The 21,029-nt window shown below is 37.0% G+C and overlaps 1 protein-coding gene across 1 annotated transcript in view; it reads right to left on the reverse strand.

Moving 5' to 3' along the window:
* Positions 1-9,495: 9,495 nt before the first annotated feature.
* Positions 9,496-21,029, reverse strand: part of AEBP2 (AE binding protein 2) — a 31,581-nt gene continuing 20,047 nt past the window's right edge. Inside the window, exons 5-7 of the mRNA XM_009864857.1 lie at positions 15,749-15,816; positions 11,726-11,839; positions 9,496-10,088 (exon numbers count right to left, since the gene is read on the reverse strand). Of these exons, the coding sequence (XP_009863159.1) occupies positions 10,058-10,088; positions 11,726-11,839; positions 15,749-15,816 (213 nt within the window). The 3' untranslated portion in view covers positions 9,496-10,057. The remainder of the gene's footprint in view (positions 10,089-11,725; positions 11,840-15,748; positions 15,817-21,029) is intronic.

Consider the following 21,029-nt stretch of genomic DNA (forward strand, 5'->3'; position numbering starts at 1 on the left):
ACATCTTTTCCATGCTCTAGGAGAGAATATTTAGGATATGAATATAGAAAAAGGAAGTAGGGTCTAAGCTCCTGCCTCATACCCACTAGAACATAAAAGCTGCAAAGTGTTTAAAATTAAAACTGTTTAAAATGCCTTTACTGCTTAAGGGTAGTCTTTAATTTCACATTCCAATGTTTGCTCCCAAAACAATGTATTTACTAAATTTTTGGCCTTGAAACTCTGTAAATCCAAAACCACATTTAAGTGGTTCATCTTGAACATTTTAGCTTAAATGAATCATAAAAAACATTATGTTCCATTCCCCCTGATTTCACAAATTTGGATTTCAGATAATGGATTAGGAGAGGTAGACAAGTCAAATACCTGTAATTAAGTTCTAAAGTCAATGAGGTATTGGTCAGATTGTGAGCTTAGACCTAAAATGGATGGAACAGGCCAAAAACCATGACTGAGCAATGACATACAAAGGAGATCACTGTGTTTGGTCAGTGGCACTGAATGTCTAGCACTATTACAGAATTAGCTTTGGATTGTGAAGTTGTGTCTTACTAGTATTTTCATAAATCTCTTTGGAACTTACAATGAAACACCTTTCACGCTTTTCACTGGATAATGTTGGAAGGTGTTCCCACAAGCAAGGGCTACAGAAGGAGAAACATTTCCATTTAGATTCACCTGGCTCCTTAATACAGCAAACATTCTCCTTAAATACAGTGCAACTATACACTTTCAAGTAAAAACAAAACAAAACAACCCTCCCCAAAAAAATCACATCCACATAAATAAATCCCACACCAAAAAAAAAATCACTGCTTATACTTTCTGGCTTCCCTTCGTCAGTCAGAAGGGCTACTGACTTTCTCAAACTAGACACAGTTTTTCATGGTAAATGTATGAGGGGATCTGATATTCGCCACTGACACTACAAACACAGGTAAAATACCAAGACAAAAAATATTAAAATATGACAAAACTTTTGAACAGCGTCAAGTAGACAGTACTCAAATCTTCTGTAAGCAAGTCCCTCATCTGGGACAAAGTAAACAGATCTACCATACTACTTATTTGTTACTCTACTACCGAGAAGGATTTACAAGAGTGACAAAGGCCATTTTTAGGACCAGCAAAAACAAATAATACAGCATAGATCACAGTATTAACGAATCTTCAAACAATTCCAAGAGCTGAATTTACCCATAACTGTCTGTCAACCAGCATCCCACTTCTAGTGTGCAATCAACACAATTTTATTCTCTTCACACTTAGAACTACATTTATTATTCTGCTCTAAGTTATATCATGACATCAAAGACATCTTGAGTAGAAAAGACCTGGAGATGGAAGTGCATGTATGTATGTGGGAGAGAAGGGGAAATTAATGAGAAACTTGTTGTACAGCCGACAGCAATGCAGTGCTGTAACTAGAACTATAGGCTAGACCAGAATATAGCTTTTCTTTTTGCCTTAAGATAGTAGAAACAAACAAACAAAAAAAAGCATAGAACCTTAGAAGAGATATCTAGATCATAGTTCCTTCCAGCCTAGAGCTGAGCACACTATTACTAATTCTCCATCTTCAACAGCTACCAAACTCAAAACTACCATCTACTCCTTCTCTTGTTCCACATCTGCATGAAAGACATTGACCACTGGGCCAAGTTACTCTATTAGCTCCCACAGGACAGCTCAGCATCACGAGCCTTCTAGATAATAACAGATAATCCCCAGTTCTGCTATCACTCCTGAAAATAACGGTAAGATGCTATATATCAAAATCGGCACGTATTTTTAAATCATTTAAGAAATTACAGTACTTAAAGATAAGGTTGCAAGACAAGTTTGCAAGAACTAGGGCATGCAAGAGTGGTGGAAGTTCACTTTGGTCCACCTTTGTACTTGTGCTACTGCGTGCTATAACATAGTGTAAATGGACTAGCAGGAAAGGCACTGGACAGAAAACATAAAGCAAGTTGGTTAAACTTTAAGCACTACAAAGCATTAAGAGGCAACCAACAATATTCCAACTATGTATTTCATAAAAATTAATTAAAAAACAAAGTAGTGATTACAAAGGGTTTTGATAAAGCTACATCAAAAGCCAAACATACATACTCTACTGTATGGAGTACTGTATACTGTAGCTTAAAAGTTAAGACTCTTGGATATATAGCCTGGGGAGAAATTTTCACACTAAGGACAGCTGCTGTAATACAAAAGGAAAGCAAATTCTCAGTATCGCCATTTCCAGTCTAAATCAAAAAAAAAATCCAGGTAGCAACATTGGTCTTCATCCATCACTACAGTTTCTTACCTGGAAAGCATAAATTCACAGCTCCTGTCTCCTGGAACCAGTGTTTCAGTGTTCTCCTTTAAACACAAAATATTCATCTCTGTTTTCTTCCCCTCTCTAGGAGATAACCTGATATTTGACATCATAACTAAATCTATTTGTTTCTTCTAGTTTGTCAGCTATACTCAGGGAAACATAACAGAATAGACGGCTGAAAAAAATCTTAAATGTTCCAGGAGTATGAGGTTTTACTGTTGGCCAGATTTTAGTTCATCCTATGTTAGAAAAAATATTATCGTAGAGATTACTGTAGTGAAGCCCTTCAGCAGTGTAATAATACTTTCATAAATGTATTTTGAAAGATTCACCTCTAATATTTATACCTGCTCCTTCTCATTATAAGCACTAGGTGACTACAGCTGTACTAATACAAGCATTCTTTTAGTCTCAAATTGGTTTATATAATTGCAAGTACATAAAATTTTAAACGGGCCCCTACTGAAAATGAATGAACAGATGGATATTCTTCATTTAAAAATATTTTTTCCATCATATTGCTCAAAACAGTAGTGCAGGTGGGGCTTTTTTCCTCAAAAAAAATGTAATTCAGAAATTTTACTGGAAGTTGAAGCAACATAGTTTACTAAAGAGTATTATTTGCTTGGAATAGTAAACATCAGGATAACAGATCCAAGGGCATCTTTATTTGACCAAGAAAATCTACGTGATGTTAACACCATCCTCCACTGCTGGAAAGTTTTGTTTACAATATATCTTGGTTTAGGGATCAAACTGTTTGTTTTACTTTCAGAGCTATGTGTATACAGGAGCCATTTACAGAATGTCTATTTCTAGAAAAATGACTGAAAGATGTCATAGATTCAGTTGATTTTTTAAAAGCCAGCTTTCCCAATGAGATTCTTTTTCTGTTGCACTTGTCATGCATTAATGTGACAAGAGAAATACTTACGATAGTTTCATATGCAAGTTTAAAAGGTCAAGGCAAGAAAGCATGAAGTGAGGATATATCATCAATTTCAGACGGAAGTATTAAATGAGACTGGTTCTCCATAATAATCAATTCACACGCTGTACCAAAGAGCTGAAAGGAACAGAAATCAACCACTTAAACTCCTCTTCTTAAAAACATTGTGGATATAAGTGTAATTAACCTATTTGTTCTGAAATAAAGCCAGTCCAGAAACTAGTGCTACAATTATTTAATACAACACAGAAGCCAAGAAAAATATAGTGTTGCATATTATGCAATTTGGCCAGAATATGAAGAATCAAAGTAATTTCAGAGAAACTTCTATGCAATGTAGGTATTAGAAAATAACTGATGTGCTTCTGCTCCATTTATTAAAGAATGAGATCTAGTATCCATTAATCAGCTGCATGCTAAGCGCAAATGCTAGGAAGTCTCTCCAGACAAGAATTTCCATCCACTTAAGCAACCGTCAGAGATTCTCTTCATTCCCAAAACAGCACTCTTCACTCAGAAATCCTGTTATTCAGCTTTAGAAAATTGTAAAATTCAAATCAACACATTCCAAGGGGACCAGAGATTTTGGAGACAGATATTTAGGTGCCCCGCAACTCCCGAAAAGTCTGACTTCCAAAGAGCTTGATTCAGCTCTTCCTCTTTAAAAGTGTCCTGGAAGTTAGATGACCCAAAATACCCAACAAATATATTTAAAATTTCTGGAAACCTTTGCTGGTGCCACCCAACAACAAAGAAATAATCCTTCCATCTCCTGCCCTTTTCTGACCCACATCCTCAAGCACGAGCATCTACTTTAAGACAATAGTGCCAATGAAGTTGGAGCATATAGTAGGTCAAAATAAACATAGATTAAAAGCCCCAGATCCAAATTCCTGCCAATCCACTGATTGGGTTCCAATTCAAAGCGCTCCAACTCTAGCCATGATCTATGAATACCTGAATGGCTTGCTAACATGATCTAAAAACAGCCGATGTCTTCCTGAGCATGTGGGCTGGAAGAGAAAGCCTACTTAGTTCTAAATCACAGAAACACAGAATAACTCGTGTTGGAAGGGACCTCCAAGAGAGCATTCAGTTCACTCTCCTGGCTCAGTGCAACACTAGCAACACTGAATCCAGACCAGAGTGCTCAGGTCAGGGCTCTGCTTGGATCTTGAAAACCATCAAGGACAGAGGTTTCCTGGATCTATAAAAGTAATCTGTTGTTCACCATGAAAAATACCTCTTATTTCAATTTATGAAAACTAGCTCTCTTCTACTGCTGTGCAGTTTTAAGTCAGTTTGACTCCACCTTCTTGGCAAGTTCTTAGGTACTAGAAGGCTGCATTTAGGTTCCCTCAAACTCTTCTCTTTTCCAGGCTAAACTTCTCCAGCACCCCCAGCCTCTCCTTGTGGAATACACAACTCCAGTGTTTTGCCTTGATTTAACCTGAACTTTAAAATAAGACATTTTCTTCTACACATTTTCTGTAACATATTAAAGATAATGCAGAACATCTAAGCAAAACCGTATAGACTTACGTTCTTTATACCCTTATTAAAGCAGTGTGGAAACAGGCTGCAGCAAAGGGTAAAATAACTACAGATTTGTGTTGATGACATTTCTCAACAAAGAAAATAAACTGCAGCTGGGAGAGAATATATTCTCTTAAGTATTTGGAAAATCACAGAATCAAAGAATGGTTTAGGTTGGAACCATTGGTTTAGGGACACCTCCCACTAGACCAGGCTGCTCAAAGCCCCATCCAACTTGTTCTTGAACACCTTCAGGCAGAGGGTGTCCACAAGTTCCCTGGGCAACCTGTTCCAGTGTCTCACTATACACATAGTGAAGAAAGTCTTAACGCCTAATCTAAATCTATCCTGTTTCAGTTTAAAACTGTTGCCCTTCAGCCTATTGCTACACATCCTTGTGAGCGTTTCCTCCCCAGCTTTCTTGGAGTCCCCTTTCAGGTATTGGAATGCAGCTGTAAGGTCTCCTCGGAGCCTTTTCTCCTCCACGCTGAACAAACCTACAGGAGAGGTGTTCTAGTCCTCTAAATATCTCTGTGGCCCTCCTCAGGACTCACTCCAACAGGTTCATGTCCTTGTTGAGTGCTCCAGAGCTGGCCACAGTACTCCAGGTGTGGTTTCACCAGAGCAGAGGGGCAGAATCACCTCCCTTGACCTGCTGGCTACCCTTCTTTAGATGCAGCCCAGGATATGGTTGGCTTTTTGGGCTGCCAGTGCACATTGCCGGCTTATGTTGAGCATGTCATCAACCAGCACTCCCAAGTCCTTCTGTGCAGGCTGCTCTCAATCGACTTGTCTTCCAGCCTGTATCTGTGCTTGGGATTGTCCCAACCCAGGTGCAGGACCTTGCACTTGGCCTTGCTGAACTTCATGAGGTTGGCATGCACCCATCTGTCAAGGTCCCTCTGGAAGGCATCTCTTCCCTCCAACATGTCGACTGCATCACACAGCTTGGTGTCATCAGCAAACGTGCTGAGGGTGCACCCGCTCCCACTGTCCAAGTTGCTTACAAAGCAGTGGTGCCAGTACCAACCCCTAAGGAATGTCACTCATGACAGGTCTCCATTTGGACATCGAGCCATTGATCAAAACTATTTGAGAGTGGCTACCTAGCCAACTCCTTACCCACCAAGCAATCTATCCATCAAATCCATGTCTGCCTAATTTAGAGACCAGGACGTTGTGTGGGACAGTGTCACACACTTTGCACAAATTCAGAAAGATGACATCAGTTGCTCTTCCCTTATCCACCGAGGCTGTAACCCCACCATAAAAAGGCTACCAAGTTTGTCAGGCAGGATTTGCCCTTGGTGAACCAATCATGGTGGTTGCTACCAACAACTGCCTCATTTTCCATGTGCTTTATCAGAGCCTTCAGGAGGATCTGCTCCATGACATTGCCAGGCACTGAAGTGAGAGTAAGTGGCATGCAGTTCCACAGGCCTTCCTTTTCTCTCTTTTTCCATTTAGCAGGAACTTCACCAGTCTGCCATGACTTTGCAAACAGATAGAAAGTGGGTTTGCAACTTCATCTGCCAGTTCCCTCAGGACCCAGAAGGCATCTCATAAGGTCTGATGTACTTGTGCACCTTCAGGTTCATTAGATGGTCTCAAACCTAATCTTCTCTTACAGTGGGCAGGTGTCCATTCTCCCAGTCCCTACCTTTGTCTTCTGCAGCTTGGACAGCGTGGTTAGAACTCTTGCCAGTGAAGACTAAGGCAAAAAAGTAGCTGAGGATTTCAGTCTTCTCCATATCCCATGTGACCAGGTCTCCTGTTTCCTTCTGGAGAGGGCCTACATCTTCCCTAGTCTCCCTCTTGTCACTGATGCACCTGTGAGAGCTTTTCTTGTTACCCTTGACGTTTCTGGCCAGATTTAATTCTATCTGGGCCCTAGCTTTCCTAACCCGATTGCTGGCTGCTTAGACAAGTTGTGTATTTCTCCCAGGTTATCTGTCCCTGTTTCCACACTCTGCAGACTTTCTTTTTGCAACCAATTGTTTCCAGGATCTCCCTGTTCATACATGCAGGCCTCCTGGCATTCTTGCCTGCATTCCTCTTTGTCAGGATCCTCTGCTCCTGGGCTTGGAAGAGGTGATCCTTGAACACTGACCAGCTTTCTTGGGCCCCTCTCCCCTCTAGGGCTTTATCCCACAGTATCCTGCCAAACAGCTCCCTGAAGAATTCAAAGTCTGCTCTCTGAGCTTGCTGTGCTCCCTCCTCATTCCCCTGAGGATCTTGGATTTGACCATGCATTTGACCAGTCAAGGCTACCCTTAAGCTATGTATTACCCACCAGGCCCTCCTTGTTGTTAAGAACAAGGTCCAGCATAGTGCTTTTTCTCATCAGCTCGTCATCACCTGGATTATCAGTGTGTTCCAGGAACCTCCTGGATTGTTGGTGCCCTGCCATGTTGTTTCTCCAACAGGTATCGGAGCGGTTGAAATCCCCCATGAGGACATGGGCCTGTGACTTACTAAAATCTACTAAACTATTGTATCTACTAAAAAAAAAAAAAAATATTCTTGAAAAAGACATGAGGAAATCTCTATATGTTACAACTTCAAAGAAAGCACAAGGAGCTTCTCAAAAGCAGAGGGGCAAATTATTTCATTAACACTTTTCAAGAATAACAGTAAGATTATTTTTTTAAGAACGAAGTGATCAATCCCTTCCAGCACACTGTGCCATTTGCATGTATCTGGCTCTCCAACAAAACTGAAATTCATCCGGGGACACAGACAAAAACTGAAGCAAAGTTTTAGAGAGACATGATTGTCACTTGAAATAAAACACCAACAAGTAATTACATAATTCGTAGAACACAAACAATTTTCAAGCATAAATAATTTTAGCAACTCGCTTTTACAACATCAAGGTAAAACTAGCCAAAATTTCAATTACTTTTTGACTGCTATGGAAAGTTTAATGAAATCCAATGTATCTGTTTGTTCGCAAATGTTTTGAATTCAATCTGATGCTTCCTTTCATAGAAGAAGCTATACCATGAGAACATTAGATAGTACTTTTCTCAAACCCAAGAAAAGACAGTCACAGCTCACACAAATCCATGAATTCCCCATTTTGTAAAGGTATGTGTGTTACTACTTACAGAGGAAATAGTAACATTTTTATACTTATCTTTGAAAACTTCATTGAAATCTTACAATTTTGAAGCTGATGACATTTGTTTGCTTTGTTTTATTAGAAAAAATACTCAGGCAAGGTCTACAATCATCTGTCAATTATAAATGACTTACAAGAAACTCATGAAGCAATAAAATTAAAAAAATACAAATACAAACTATATCTGAAACACTTCTATTTGGCAATTTTATAACAAAAAAGAAACAAAGATTACGGATTACTTTATAGGTACAGAAAAGCAGTAGGTGAAGTGCTCAAGCAAAAAAAACCAAACCAAAACACTGCATTTTTTCAAAAATAAAGTCACATCACTACAGATTTTTATGAATAATACCCTTATTAAACAACCATTCCAGAATATCTTATATTAGTGGTGCTTTTAATCTGCACTTCATTTCGTTTGATAAGATTTTTTTTGTGTGTATATAAGTAACATTTTTAACCCACTGGAGCTATAAGCAAGACTCTTGTGTCAGTACCAATGCAGAACGCATTTGTATTATATTAAGATACGCTCACTTCTGCAACCAAAGGGTTACTTTAAGTTTTATTCTATTTAATAAAAATTTAGTGTAAAAATTGCTGGTTATTAGTTTCACTGTAGCATACTCCTCCTCAATAAGGAGGACTAACTCTGCAGTTTGACTGCATATATCCATACAAATTTTACATATTAGTTCCTTCCAATAGTAAGGAAGAAACTAATTTTATGTTCACTATTAGAAAGGAGTGCCATGAACTAATTATGGGTACTATTCATCCCTCTAAGATTTCTGGGAAGGATGTTCAATGTATTTTTGTTCTTACAACAGATATAAACAGTAGTATATAGTCCCTTAGGTATGTAAAAGAAGGGGGTTTTTATTGTTAAGGAAGGTGCTTTTTTTAAACAATTCTTCTGGCAGCACTAGTGAATTACAATATCCTTCAATATTATTTCTACCGTAATATATACATTTTAACTTTCATGCCTCTAGAAAAACATCTACAGTACATTTCATAATATAAAAATATATTACAAATCTGCTGAAATATTTACAAGCAATGTCCTATTATCTATATGCAACATTTTTGTCTCCATACAAAGACTAACAGGTTAGACACATCTCTATTTGTCAGTTAAAAAAATCCATGGCTTCTTGCTTATTAAGCAAGAAAATGATTTTACTTTCCTTTTCAAAGCCAACTTTGGTACATAAAGGATTGAATTTCTAGATTATTTTCTTTTAAAAATACCATTTTCTTTACATCTAGAAAACGTTAGGCCAAATAAAAAAAAAAAGCAAACTTTACAAGTGAATGGGGATCCTAAAGGGTCAAAAAAGTAAAATAAAACACCAATAACACTAACTGCTTAAGTAGAGGTTTTTCAAAAACCATCCATTGATACGGATCACATAAAAGCAGATTGCATTAACATACTATACTACTCCTGAAAAGGGGGGTCAGACATACTGCAACACTCTTAACATCTTTAAACCGTACTATATGTATTCATAGTTGACTGGAAAAGACAAGCATTCCATCAACATTTGTTTAAACATTATAATCCAACATATTTTAGGGATCTGTAAAAGGGACACGAGATTACAAATGACAAATGATTACTATCCACCATACTTGAAGGGCAATGGGATAATCCCTTGGTAGCTGCTTTACTGTCTGGCATGTGTTTTATTTAGTTAACAGTGACAAGAAGCCTAATAGCTTGTTAACAGTTCTCCTGGGAATTGTGAGTAAATGGTGATGGTTACTTTTTCTTTTCATCAAATATAAACTACTGTATTCACTAAAGAAAAACGCAGCTTAAAGAAGCAAGCATGCAAAGCCTTTTAGTTGTTCCACTAAGTTGCCAGAAGAGTGTTTGCTCAGTCTCCCACAGTACCATTCCATGAAAATGTGGATATACAGTAATATATTAATATATTCCACAGAAGCATCAACTTCATTCACAGAATGTTTAAACTAAGCATAAATATTTATCTAAGGAGAAACAAAAAAAAAAAAAAAGAAAGGATGGGATTTGACTAATGTGCAACTTTATTTCTAAATCCATTGTCAGTGACTAAGACTGCAGGTGTCCCCACTTGCTTGGTTTTTACCTCTTCAACCTCTTCTGGGGCATTGTTCTGTAAAAGAAGATAATACAGTTTTATGCATAGGCCCTGACATGTAAATCTGAGTCAACTAGAGTATATTATGAAATCATTACTATAAAAATCTACTTTCATTTACTTTGATTAAAACTGAAAGCTATTTTAGATGATACCATATTAGCACACATTTCAGGTAATTATTTCAAACTTTCTATTGAAGCCATCATTTTAGCACGACATTAATAGCTGTCCTAGAATTCCCTTAACCACTTTTTTCCTGTGAAAAGTTTTGGTTTTCAAGTTTATATCTTTGCTCCCCTACACTTGGTCCTAAAGCTCTTTATTTAATCACACGCTGATATCTACAGCTAAAAAATCTAGTACATTATATAATGGGACCTTAATTTTATGTGGGAGAAGCAGAAAGAGTTGCTCATTTTTTCCAAGGAATTAATTCCAAAGATTATTAATTGTTCATTTTGAAAGTTATATTTTCCTTTTCAAATCAAACTAATCTATTGAGTTCTGCAAATGCAATCAATATAAGGATGATTTATACCTAAATTAGATTATAAACAATCACTGTATTGAGCAGTTTTAAAACACACAACTGAATTTCCTCATAACATTTTTATGATTTACTGTTAACATAAGTATTTAAAATACTTTAGTATGTGAATTACTGAACATTTACAAAGCTAACAAATATAGTACAATGATTTATATTCATATTGTAAACCAAGTTTTCATTAATTTGATTAGTGAAATACACTGAAGATTAAAGGTGAACTGAAAGGCTTATCGTGTATCAAACCTCAGATTAGTGTTTTAGTTACTCCTTTAGACACTAGATCAGTGGATGTTAAGGAAGAAACACAGGAACACTGAACTTCTGTTATGACAGAAAAAACTTCCCCTCCCCACCCCCCAACTTATTTCCATGAATTTTTAATACAAAGCCCATAAATGTGTCTCTTTCGATGTTAAAAAAAAAATAGTGAATTAAGCATTTCAGATTACCTTTAAAAACTGTACACACACAGAACTGTGGGTACTGACAATTATGTGAGCATACTAATAAAGAGGGGGGGGAAAATCAGGAAATTATTAGAAACGAGATGGATTAGAAGCCAATCTGAAGTCCTAAAAACACAAATGTGAATGCATCTTAAAGACAAGTAACATATACTGTCCCATTCTGTCCCCTCTAAAGAATCTTGTATTAAAAAAATAACAGTACTTGCACACAAGTACAGATTTGAAGGTAATACTGCATGTATTACAGCTGAATATAAAATATGTAAAGATAAATTTGGACTTTAAAAAAATTGGTATACAAACCAGTATGTGATCTTAACAGAAGTGATCTTTCAGGATTCCACTGTATGTACCTCCTTTACTAGAATTTCTGTACACCAAGCACAAAAAAGTAAAATACACTTGGTAAATACACACATTCCCCGTTTCTCAGTAACTAGAGTTCAGTTCAAGAAGTTAAGTAATTCTGAAACAACTTAAGCCCTCAGAACTTAACTCCTGGACGCTGACGGCATTAAGGCTCCCTGGTCTGGTGTATAATGCATTAGTAATCCTGATTTTCCAACGTCAAAAAGTTAAGTGAGGCTTAAGACTATATTTAAGTAAAGAAAGTTTCAAAATTAGGACGTTACCTGTATATGTTTGGGTCCAGAAGCAAGGCAGTATCTTTTGGTAGTTTTGATAAATGAACTACTTTAGTTTTTAACTGATGTCGTTCACTTTCATTTACCCACACATCAGGCAGACTATGAATAAATAAATAAAAAAATAAAAAATATTCAAAAAATATCAACTGTTTTTCTTACCATAAAATTATGCGGTAAACTAGTACATTTGAGGGTTTTTTAAGTAATCTTCACATTTCACTGCTTAAAAAGCATCTTCATTGGAGTGAGGAAAATCTTTACACGTTATACTTCAAAGTTTTTCAAGTTCTCAGTGTGAAAATTACACTAAACAGAATTTAAAGTATTCCAGAAGAATATTAAACCAAACACACAGTGACCACGGCAGTACATTCCCCACTTTAACAATTTAATGTGAAAAATAGGTAGCTGTAAAAAAAACCCCAGACCTCTGAAAATACTTTCTTTTATTGGATATAAAATTCTTTGATGCTGTCAAAAAAGAATATACCGCAGGCATTGAGCTCTAAGTTACACTAACGTGAATGCTGCAAGTTCAAAGCTTTCAATATCAATATGCTCCAACTTTGCTGAACTTAATTGTTTGATTATCTTCTCAGGAAATCCAGGCAATCACCACAAAAAATATTTTGGCTATGTAACAGTTCTCATCACAAGATGGAATAAAACTTGGTCTTTACAAACCATATGTGGCTTCAGTGCCACATAAGGTTAAACTTCGCGTAAAGGGCTGCGGAAAACATACACAGTTGTTCGATGGTTTATAGTTTAATTCTTTGAAACCAAACATGCCTACTTCAGAGTGACTTATTGCATTATTTCTTCTTTTACTGAAAGCACATTGGGTTAAGGCCCTGATGAGGCTTTCAGGTAACACATTGTTAAGAAAGGCACTGGACTTGCAAGGTTATCAGCGTCTTACTAAAAAACTGCTTTCCTGCCTCCTTCCAATAATTAGCATTGACCATGGCTGTTCAGAACAACCAACGAATCAAGTGATCCATTTTGCTTCCACTATCGAAGGGAAGGGGAGGAGAGAGAAAAAAAACAAAAAAAAAAGACCATACCAGCACACCACAGAACAAAACACCAAACACACCCTTCCCCCCAAAATATGGTTTGTTGGTTTTTTCCCCCCACATGACCTAGGCATCAAAAATCAATTTCAGATTGGGGAAAAAAAAGTTTAAGCTTGCAACCAAGAACTCTAACATACTGAAAGAAGTTTCAGAGATACCAAACAAAACAGTTCTTTCTCCGACAAAAGCTATATGCAATTTTACAGATTTTTGCAAATTATTACACTGAATCTCTATTTTTCCATAATGAAAGTTAGCTTTAACTCAAATTCAATGTTTTGGGTAAGCATCTAAAAAATGAAATGAAACAGAGAACTTCTGTAGTAAGAAAAAGAGTTTCTCCAACAATTCTTTTCCCTTTTCAGATGAAGGTAGAAGAAAGAAGAAAAGTCGGTGAGATCCTGTGTGGAACTCCCCCAAGAGGCAATCCATATATCTATTAAGGTTTAATATGGATCATGAAAGGTGAAAAGTACAACATAAGACTTGGTTTTTAATAAAGTCAAAACCATTTTTTGACAAGCAACACTTGGAAGACATTTTTAGTATAAGCTATGTGCTGAAGATGCAAAACAATAAAAAGAGCAAATAAGGAAATTTTTCACATGCAAAGACTATTTGAAATACACATATAAGACAACAACTCGGCAAGCTAATAAGTAGTGGCAGAAAGAATAAACTGTTGCTCTAGAAAAAACTTTTAGAAGTTATCTCCCTCTTGTACAGGAAATGGTTTAGAGACTAGTATTCACTTTTCCTGAAAAAAATCCTTAATGTACAGACAACTTGATGCAGTTCAACAGTTTCTTTAGATGACTCAGAGTAGAAAAAGTTAAATCATTACTACTAGCTCCATCTGAAAGGCTGACGAACAGTTCAGCACAACAGAAAGTAACCACCATGAATGCATTCAGCTTTCCTAAAGTGCGAGTACATTCACTGTGTAAAACAGACGGATTACATTACTCATGATACCTTGCATTTGCTCTTCTTAACTGTAACAACAAAGATAAAATTGAATCTACCAAATATTCAATAATTCAAAACTACATCATTCAATGCACAAAATATACCCTCTACCTAACCCAACCAACATGCAAGAAATATAAAACTCATTGCTCATTGACCTGAGCAACCAGGTCAAGACACCTCTACTGAGGGTGTCTTGAGAATACCAACTTGACTTCTCCAATGCAAAGATTCTTATATTGTATCCATAAACAAGCAAAAAGTTCATTTGACTCTGTATTAGAAAGAAAAAATACTCTATTTTTTTACTTACTTTTTATGTTGTTATATGCTTTTTAATGCTATTTATCTTAAAATGCAATTAACTGTCTTCATCTGCAGTATTTTTATATGAGTAATTTCAGAATGCTGTTAGATATAGTATTACCAGCTGTCCTAAATGAAGCAAAACCCCCTACTTTTTACTAGAATGTTTTCCCTTACTCTTTCTGAAGTTGAACGGAAACTTGCAGCTACTAGTGCTGCAATAAGTAGCAAAAAGCTACGCTTGAAAATTGCACAAAAATGCCAAATATTGCTGCAGATAACCTACCAGCAATCCTAAGCTTCTGCAAATAACAGTTATAATAGTCACACTGCCAAGTTCACACTACTGCACATGACTAATTTGGGAGACTACAAAACTGAGTAATTTAAACTGCTTCACCACAGCAAAGGTAAACTTCTGTTACAGTAAGGTTTTGCATAACCATGCCACTCAATCACTTAGAAGCAGCACTGAATCTAAAAGATCCCTTTGTTCTAAAGTTAGTTGCATGAACTATGACTTTCATCTGATACTCAAGACACCCCTACCTTATGAGTTCTAGCAATTTAGAGATATCTTCCTAGTAAAATTGAAGTTCCTTTTAAGAGTCTCTAAACTCACTCACCCTCCTTATGCAGCTATTTATCTTAGTGTGAAGTAAAGGTCTCAGTAACTCGTCTGTATGCACATGTACGGATCGAAGAAATAAATTCAATTATAATTATTCTTACCTTTAAAAGGAAAAGTAGTTAATCGCCTTAAAACTTGTGGAAAATGGAACACGCAGCTACTGCTTCTCCTAAAACTATTCTGCCTAGTGCTCTCCTTCAGCATAGTGAAAAACAAACATTTATTCTACTTGTCCACATAGTTAAGATCAAAATATTTACATATAAATTCTTTTCTCTGTCAGAAGAGATAAGATCTCAGCTATTTTAAAGTAACAGTCAAATTATTTCTAAAGTACACTCACTATTTCATGTATCCCAAGGCTACCTGAGGGCAGTATCTTCATCCTGCATTACACACAAGGCTACCAATTTGAGCAGGGCAAAACTTGGAAAAACCCAAGAGAAAAAAGCAGCCAAACATGCTGAAAGAGTATTCCAAGCTTCAGTGGGAGAATTCAAAACAGCAGAAATAAGAGATGGATACCTCAAAGGGCCAACTGGGGTTATAATACTGTTAAATTGTGGCATATGGGCAAATATTCTTTTAGTTCCACTGTTACACTGATGACTACACATTTTTCAGTACCTAAAAGTATTTTAGGATCATAATGACTCTAGGGGTAAAACAGAGTTGGCTCAGTGATAAATTTCCTTACATATATGGCTAGCAAAATCAGCCTGAACTCCTCACTCAACAACTAATTGTCGTAACACCCATAGTGACAAAATGCATCAAAAATACAGGTTCAAATTTACTCGAATTGGTATCAGAGTCTAATGACTTGAAAACTGAAGTAAAAAAAAACCAAAAAACAAACAATCAAAGCACTGTTTATTATTTTTTAAGCTTCTAAATTATTTTTTTTAACTTTAACTTAAATATTCAAAGGCATAACATAATTTAATGACAGACAGCTCATTTATTCCACTGTAAATCCTTTCCCATTTGAATTTTGTACCACATCACTAGCAATATACTCACATGTCCTCTGGTGTCCAATGAAGTAAGAGTTTTATTTTTCCAGAATCTTCTTTTCTTTTAGCTATTACCTGATAATAATTACATAAATGGTAATTAAAACCAAATCTGCAGATTTTTCGCACAAAACCTGTTGTACTTCACGTTCAACTGGACATTCATAAAAGGAAAACTCTCTAGAAGTTGTACTAATTCTATATATAGGTAGAATGTAAGTATCACTACTTAGGCCATTCTTGGCAGGGTTTCATATTTTTCTTTGACATTTGTCTGCTGAGTGGTCCTGGGGCAGGAGGGGTGTGGAACCCTGTAAGCAGTTCTCTTTCTTTTAAAATAGTTCAAATTTTTAATCAGCTCCTCCAAAAGCTTAGAAGTACATGTATGTTTCTACAAATATGCTCACATTGTTCCACAAGACATCTGTAGGAGATGTGAGCAACTGAGGCAGCTTATAGTTTAATTATAGCATGGCAGAATACAACCTTCTCTCACAAATGCTTTGACATCTGGATTCACTGTGCATATAACTTCCTAGGTAACCTCTACTCATTCCTTTTCAGTACTTAAATCAAGCACTGAACAAGGCAATGACAAAGGCTACTTCCAAGAACTCACAGGCTTACAAATCATAGAATCATAGAATGGCCTAGGCTGGAAGGGACCTTAGAGATCATTTTAATCCACCCTCCCTGCCGCCAGGGACGCCACCTCTCGACTAGATGAGGCAACACATGGGGACCGAACAGGAATTGAACCCGTTACCTTGGCGTTGTTAGCACTACGCTCAACTGACTGAGCTAACCGGCCCCTCAAACACAGATTGCTTAATGCATATGTAATGGGGACCCTTAACGCTGTAAAGTGCACATGCTACTACTAGTATATGGAATGACAAATCAAATGACATGCCAAACACCTGCTCTTCATCCTACCCAAAACTCAAAGAACACAAAATGGGAAGCCATACAAAATACACGAGTCACGCATGCATGGTGAATCTAAGTACTAGCTAAAGCAGATCTCAACTGATAGCACTGCTTCTACAGGGATTTACAGTACAATACAAGGTAAGTCCAGAACTTCAGAGATCTCTGAGAACCATCCAATATCACCACCTGCATTCTCCAACAAGAAAAAAACAAACAAACAAACAAACTCTGACATCAGCAGCTTCTCATTTTCAGAAATCTACAGCACAGAATTTAGGACTCTGCTTTTTTACAAACACCAAACTGAAAAGAAATAAAATCACAGAATCATGAAGGCTGGAAAGGACCTTTAAGATCACCAAGTCCAACCTACAGCCCTACACCACCCTAACATCAAACCGCCTCTTGAAGTGCCACATCCAGGCGTTTTTTAAACACGTCCAGAGATGGTGACTCCACCATCTCCTTTGGCAACCCGTTCCAATGCTTCACCACCCTTTCGGTGAAGTTTATTCTAATACCCAATCTAAACTTCCCCTGGCACATCTTGAACCCATCCCCTCTTGTCCTGTAGCTACTTGCTAGGGAGAAAAGGCCAGCACCCGTCTCACTACAGCTGCCTTTCAGGGAGTTGTAGAGAGCAATAAGGTCTCCCCTCAGCCTCCTCTTCTCCAGGCTGAACAGCCCCAGCTCCCTCAGCCTCTCTTCACAGGACTTACCCTCTAGTCCCTTAATCATTATGGTTGCCCTTCTCTGTACCTTCTTCAACACCTCAACATCCTTCCTGTACTGTGAAGCCCAGAGCTGCAACAGTACTCGAGGTGCGGCCTCACCAGTGCCAAGTAAGGGGCACAAACGAAACACTGATGTGTAAAAAAGAATCAGGGTATAAAATTTAGGACAATTCATATACTCCTTGAATTATACCGCTGCAAGTACTAGTCTCTTATTCTAGAGTCCTAGTCACATCTTCAAGCAATCAGTGCTAAACTAAAGGTTTGAATCGGGTTACACACACATGCACAGAAATCAGAGAAAATATCTTTCAGCACTAGAATATTTTAAAAAATACACTTTTAATAACAAAAGAGCTAATCATATACAATACATGAAAACTATGTAAGCTTGGATGCTTTCACAGAGAGATATACAAGTATCCAATGTTAATTTTGAAGACTTTTTCCCCCATTTCATTGGCTGATCTTTTCCCTACTAAATAATCATTATGTAAAATCTGAGCCATTCACTTCTTTTTGACTAGGATGAAAGATCCTCCCTATATATGGAATAAGTCTATTTTTGTTTAAAATTGAAGTACTATGTTAGCTTTCTGTTAGGAGACAACAGAAATTTGGCATCTAGAGCTGCCATTGCTTTTTCCCACACATATTTGAAAATTGTCAAATTTAAACAAGTTTCTATAAAAGGTATAAAAATTATCCACTTTTATCACAACTAGTGCAATGGAAATTTTACCATATCCTAGGCAGGCTAGAGTCAGAAACACAGCTATGATGGCAGACAAATGCAAAAATCGCAAAAATTTTGCAAAAGAAAAAATTGAAAAAAATAATTTGCTATTACACTAGTAATCAGAGTTTTATGGTCAAGTCTGCTAAAGTTAAAATTGAAGAAATCTAACATGTCTGCAATAATGATGCTCTGAAGACTTTAAATTGTTTTGTAAAGAACTTAAGGCCATTTAAATTATTCACTTAAAAATATAATTCAGTCAATAGAGATATGCTCAATACAGTTTTATTTGAAAAAAAGTCTTACTATATTCTCTGAATTTCATGCACCATCTAGAAGCAAGAAATTTAATTTGAATTTCTCTCTGTGAAGGAAACTGTGCATCGAAGTTGCTTCAAATTAGAAACAGAGCTCTGCTGACCTCTTCTGGAAAAAGAAAAGAATTCCACCCTACAAATTGGTATGCCTCTTTCTTTATTCACTTACTATGTTTCAACGTTTTACAATTTAGATTAAATGGAAATGCTCGACTTTTCCATCTGACAATTCAGAGAATCAAAGTACCATGAATTTTACTCGAATAAAATAAACAGATAAAAAAATCACAATGAAATCAAAGATGAACTCCAGATGGCTAAAACATTTCTTCAAAAAGACTTTATTGCATTCTACAGTTTTCTGTATCTATAAAAAAAAGGATGGATTGAAAAAAAATTTAAAAAAATATATAAGTGCCTTTTCATAGGAGAGAAATGATATCTACAGTAACTGCTTAGAAATTCTTTGTATTACTAAGTTTTCACTAGGATATCAAGGGGAGTTTTAGGTTGGATAATAGGAAACATTTCTCCACCAAAAGGGTTGCCCAGGCTGCCCAGAGAAGTGGTGGAGTCACCACCCTGGAGGTCTTTAAAAGACCTGTAGATGTCATGCTTATGGACACGGTTTAGTGCTGGACCTGGCAGTGCTGGGTTAGCAGTTGAACTCCATGATCTTAAAGGCCTTTTCCAACCTAAATGTTATTATGATTCCGTGACTTATGTAAGTTTTCAGAGACCAAGACAAATTTGTCTTTGTATTTTTCATCCTTCTTATAAATGCCTCTAATAATTACATTTTTTTCTGCATTAGAAGGTGGCCCACGTAAACCGCCTTAGACGACTCAGTCAGTCACCACTCAAATTCAATCTCCTAATACTTCTAAGTCATGCAAAGTCTGTTTGCATCCGAGATGACCATTAACTTCGTCTAAACAGTGTACATCCACAAGACTGCTTCTATTTCACCTTTTCTTTTTAAAGCAGACTTTATGCCTAGTCTCATCAATATAGCTGATGTCCAGCACAAACTGACATGACTGTGGCAGCACACTAAAATAGGGTAGCGAAGTGCAACACAGGGATGGAATCTTTAAACAGTTCTCCCACTGGTACAACCTTGCTCACAACTGACGTCTCAGCAATTTCCGATCTAATTGATCCCCTACTATCTCAAGTGGCGCATGCATGGATAAGCTAAAAGGACTTTCATCAATTTCTGCAAGTTAATTCAAAGCAGTTTTAGAGCACATTTCTCCTCCTAATTCCATCTCCTTATGAGTTATTCCAACAGTCAGAGGTCAGCTTCTACAACTGAGTACTCTGTCTGGATAACGTTTCAGATTAAAGCAAGCTATGAATTGGAAGAGAATCTGCTTTTCTGACAGCATTGTAAAATCCATGCTTTCCAGGAAAACCAGAATGAGATTTAAACACAGTAACAGCTAAGACACCTGCAAATTCCCACTTGCAGCTGGTGCTTAACGCACATAAAGTTCAGGAGTAGCCATTTGGGAAAAATTTCTAACAAAGGCCACAAATATTTATAACAAGCATCAGTCTTGCAGAACAGGATAAAGTAAGTTTCACGCACATAAAATAATCTTTTATTTATGTAAAGAGACTGATAGTGCAATAGTTTGAGCCGTGTGTTAAGGTCAAGCCATAGCAGAAGGCAGCAGTCAGCATTCCTTCCTTAGACTTTAGTTCATCTTGCACAAATCTGCCAATTTACAAAGCACCCCGGCTCTCATTTTATCCCATCTCTTAATTCTTTCCTTCAGCTGACTCTACCTTTTATGTGCCGGTGTCTCCCAATTCAGTAAAGAAAAACTCTTACATAGTTCTTTGATTTTCTGATCCCTATACCCCAATTCAGTACTTTCCTCCCTGTTTTGAATTTTTCTAAATGAATACTGATGTCTAGCCTATCCAAGTGAAATTAACAAAATAGAATATGCAAACAGGACTCATTGTGGCCTTCCAAGTTCTCAAGGGGGCCTACAAGAAAGCCAGTGAGGGGCTTTTTAGGATGTCACATAGTGACAGGACTAGAGGGAATGGATTAAAGCTAGAGATGGATCGGTTCAGATTGGACATTAGGAAGTTCTTCACCATGAGGGTGGTGAGACACTGGAACAGATTGCCCAGAGGTGGTGGGAGACTCATCCCTGGAAGTTTTTAAGACCAGGTTGGATGTGCCTCTGGGCAATCTGGTCTAGTGGGGAATGTCCCTGCTCATGGCGGGGGAGCTGGAACTAGATGATCTTTAAGGTCCTTTCCAACACTGGCAATTCTATGATTCTATGACTAAAGGCTCAGTTTCCCACCTGGTACTTACTGTCTCTTAGCAATTCACTGACATTTTTGTGGTAAGTTTATTAAAAGAAAGGGGGAAAACATTATTCAGGATTCTATCTTTTAAACTGGAGAAAAAAAAAAAGGAATAAACACAAATTTCTGATCAGCACCTTTAAATATTCAATCACACAATTACCCTCAAAACATTTCTTATGATAAATCAGCACTGTCACTCATGACTGTGGAAGTGCCATCTGAATCACA

Source organism: Apaloderma vittatum, unplaced genomic scaffold, assembly GCF_000703405.1.
Source record: "Apaloderma vittatum isolate BGI_N311 unplaced genomic scaffold, ASM70340v1 scaffold3222, whole genome shotgun sequence".
Classification (NCBI taxonomy): Eukaryota; Metazoa; Chordata; class Aves; order Trogoniformes; family Trogonidae; genus Apaloderma; species Apaloderma vittatum.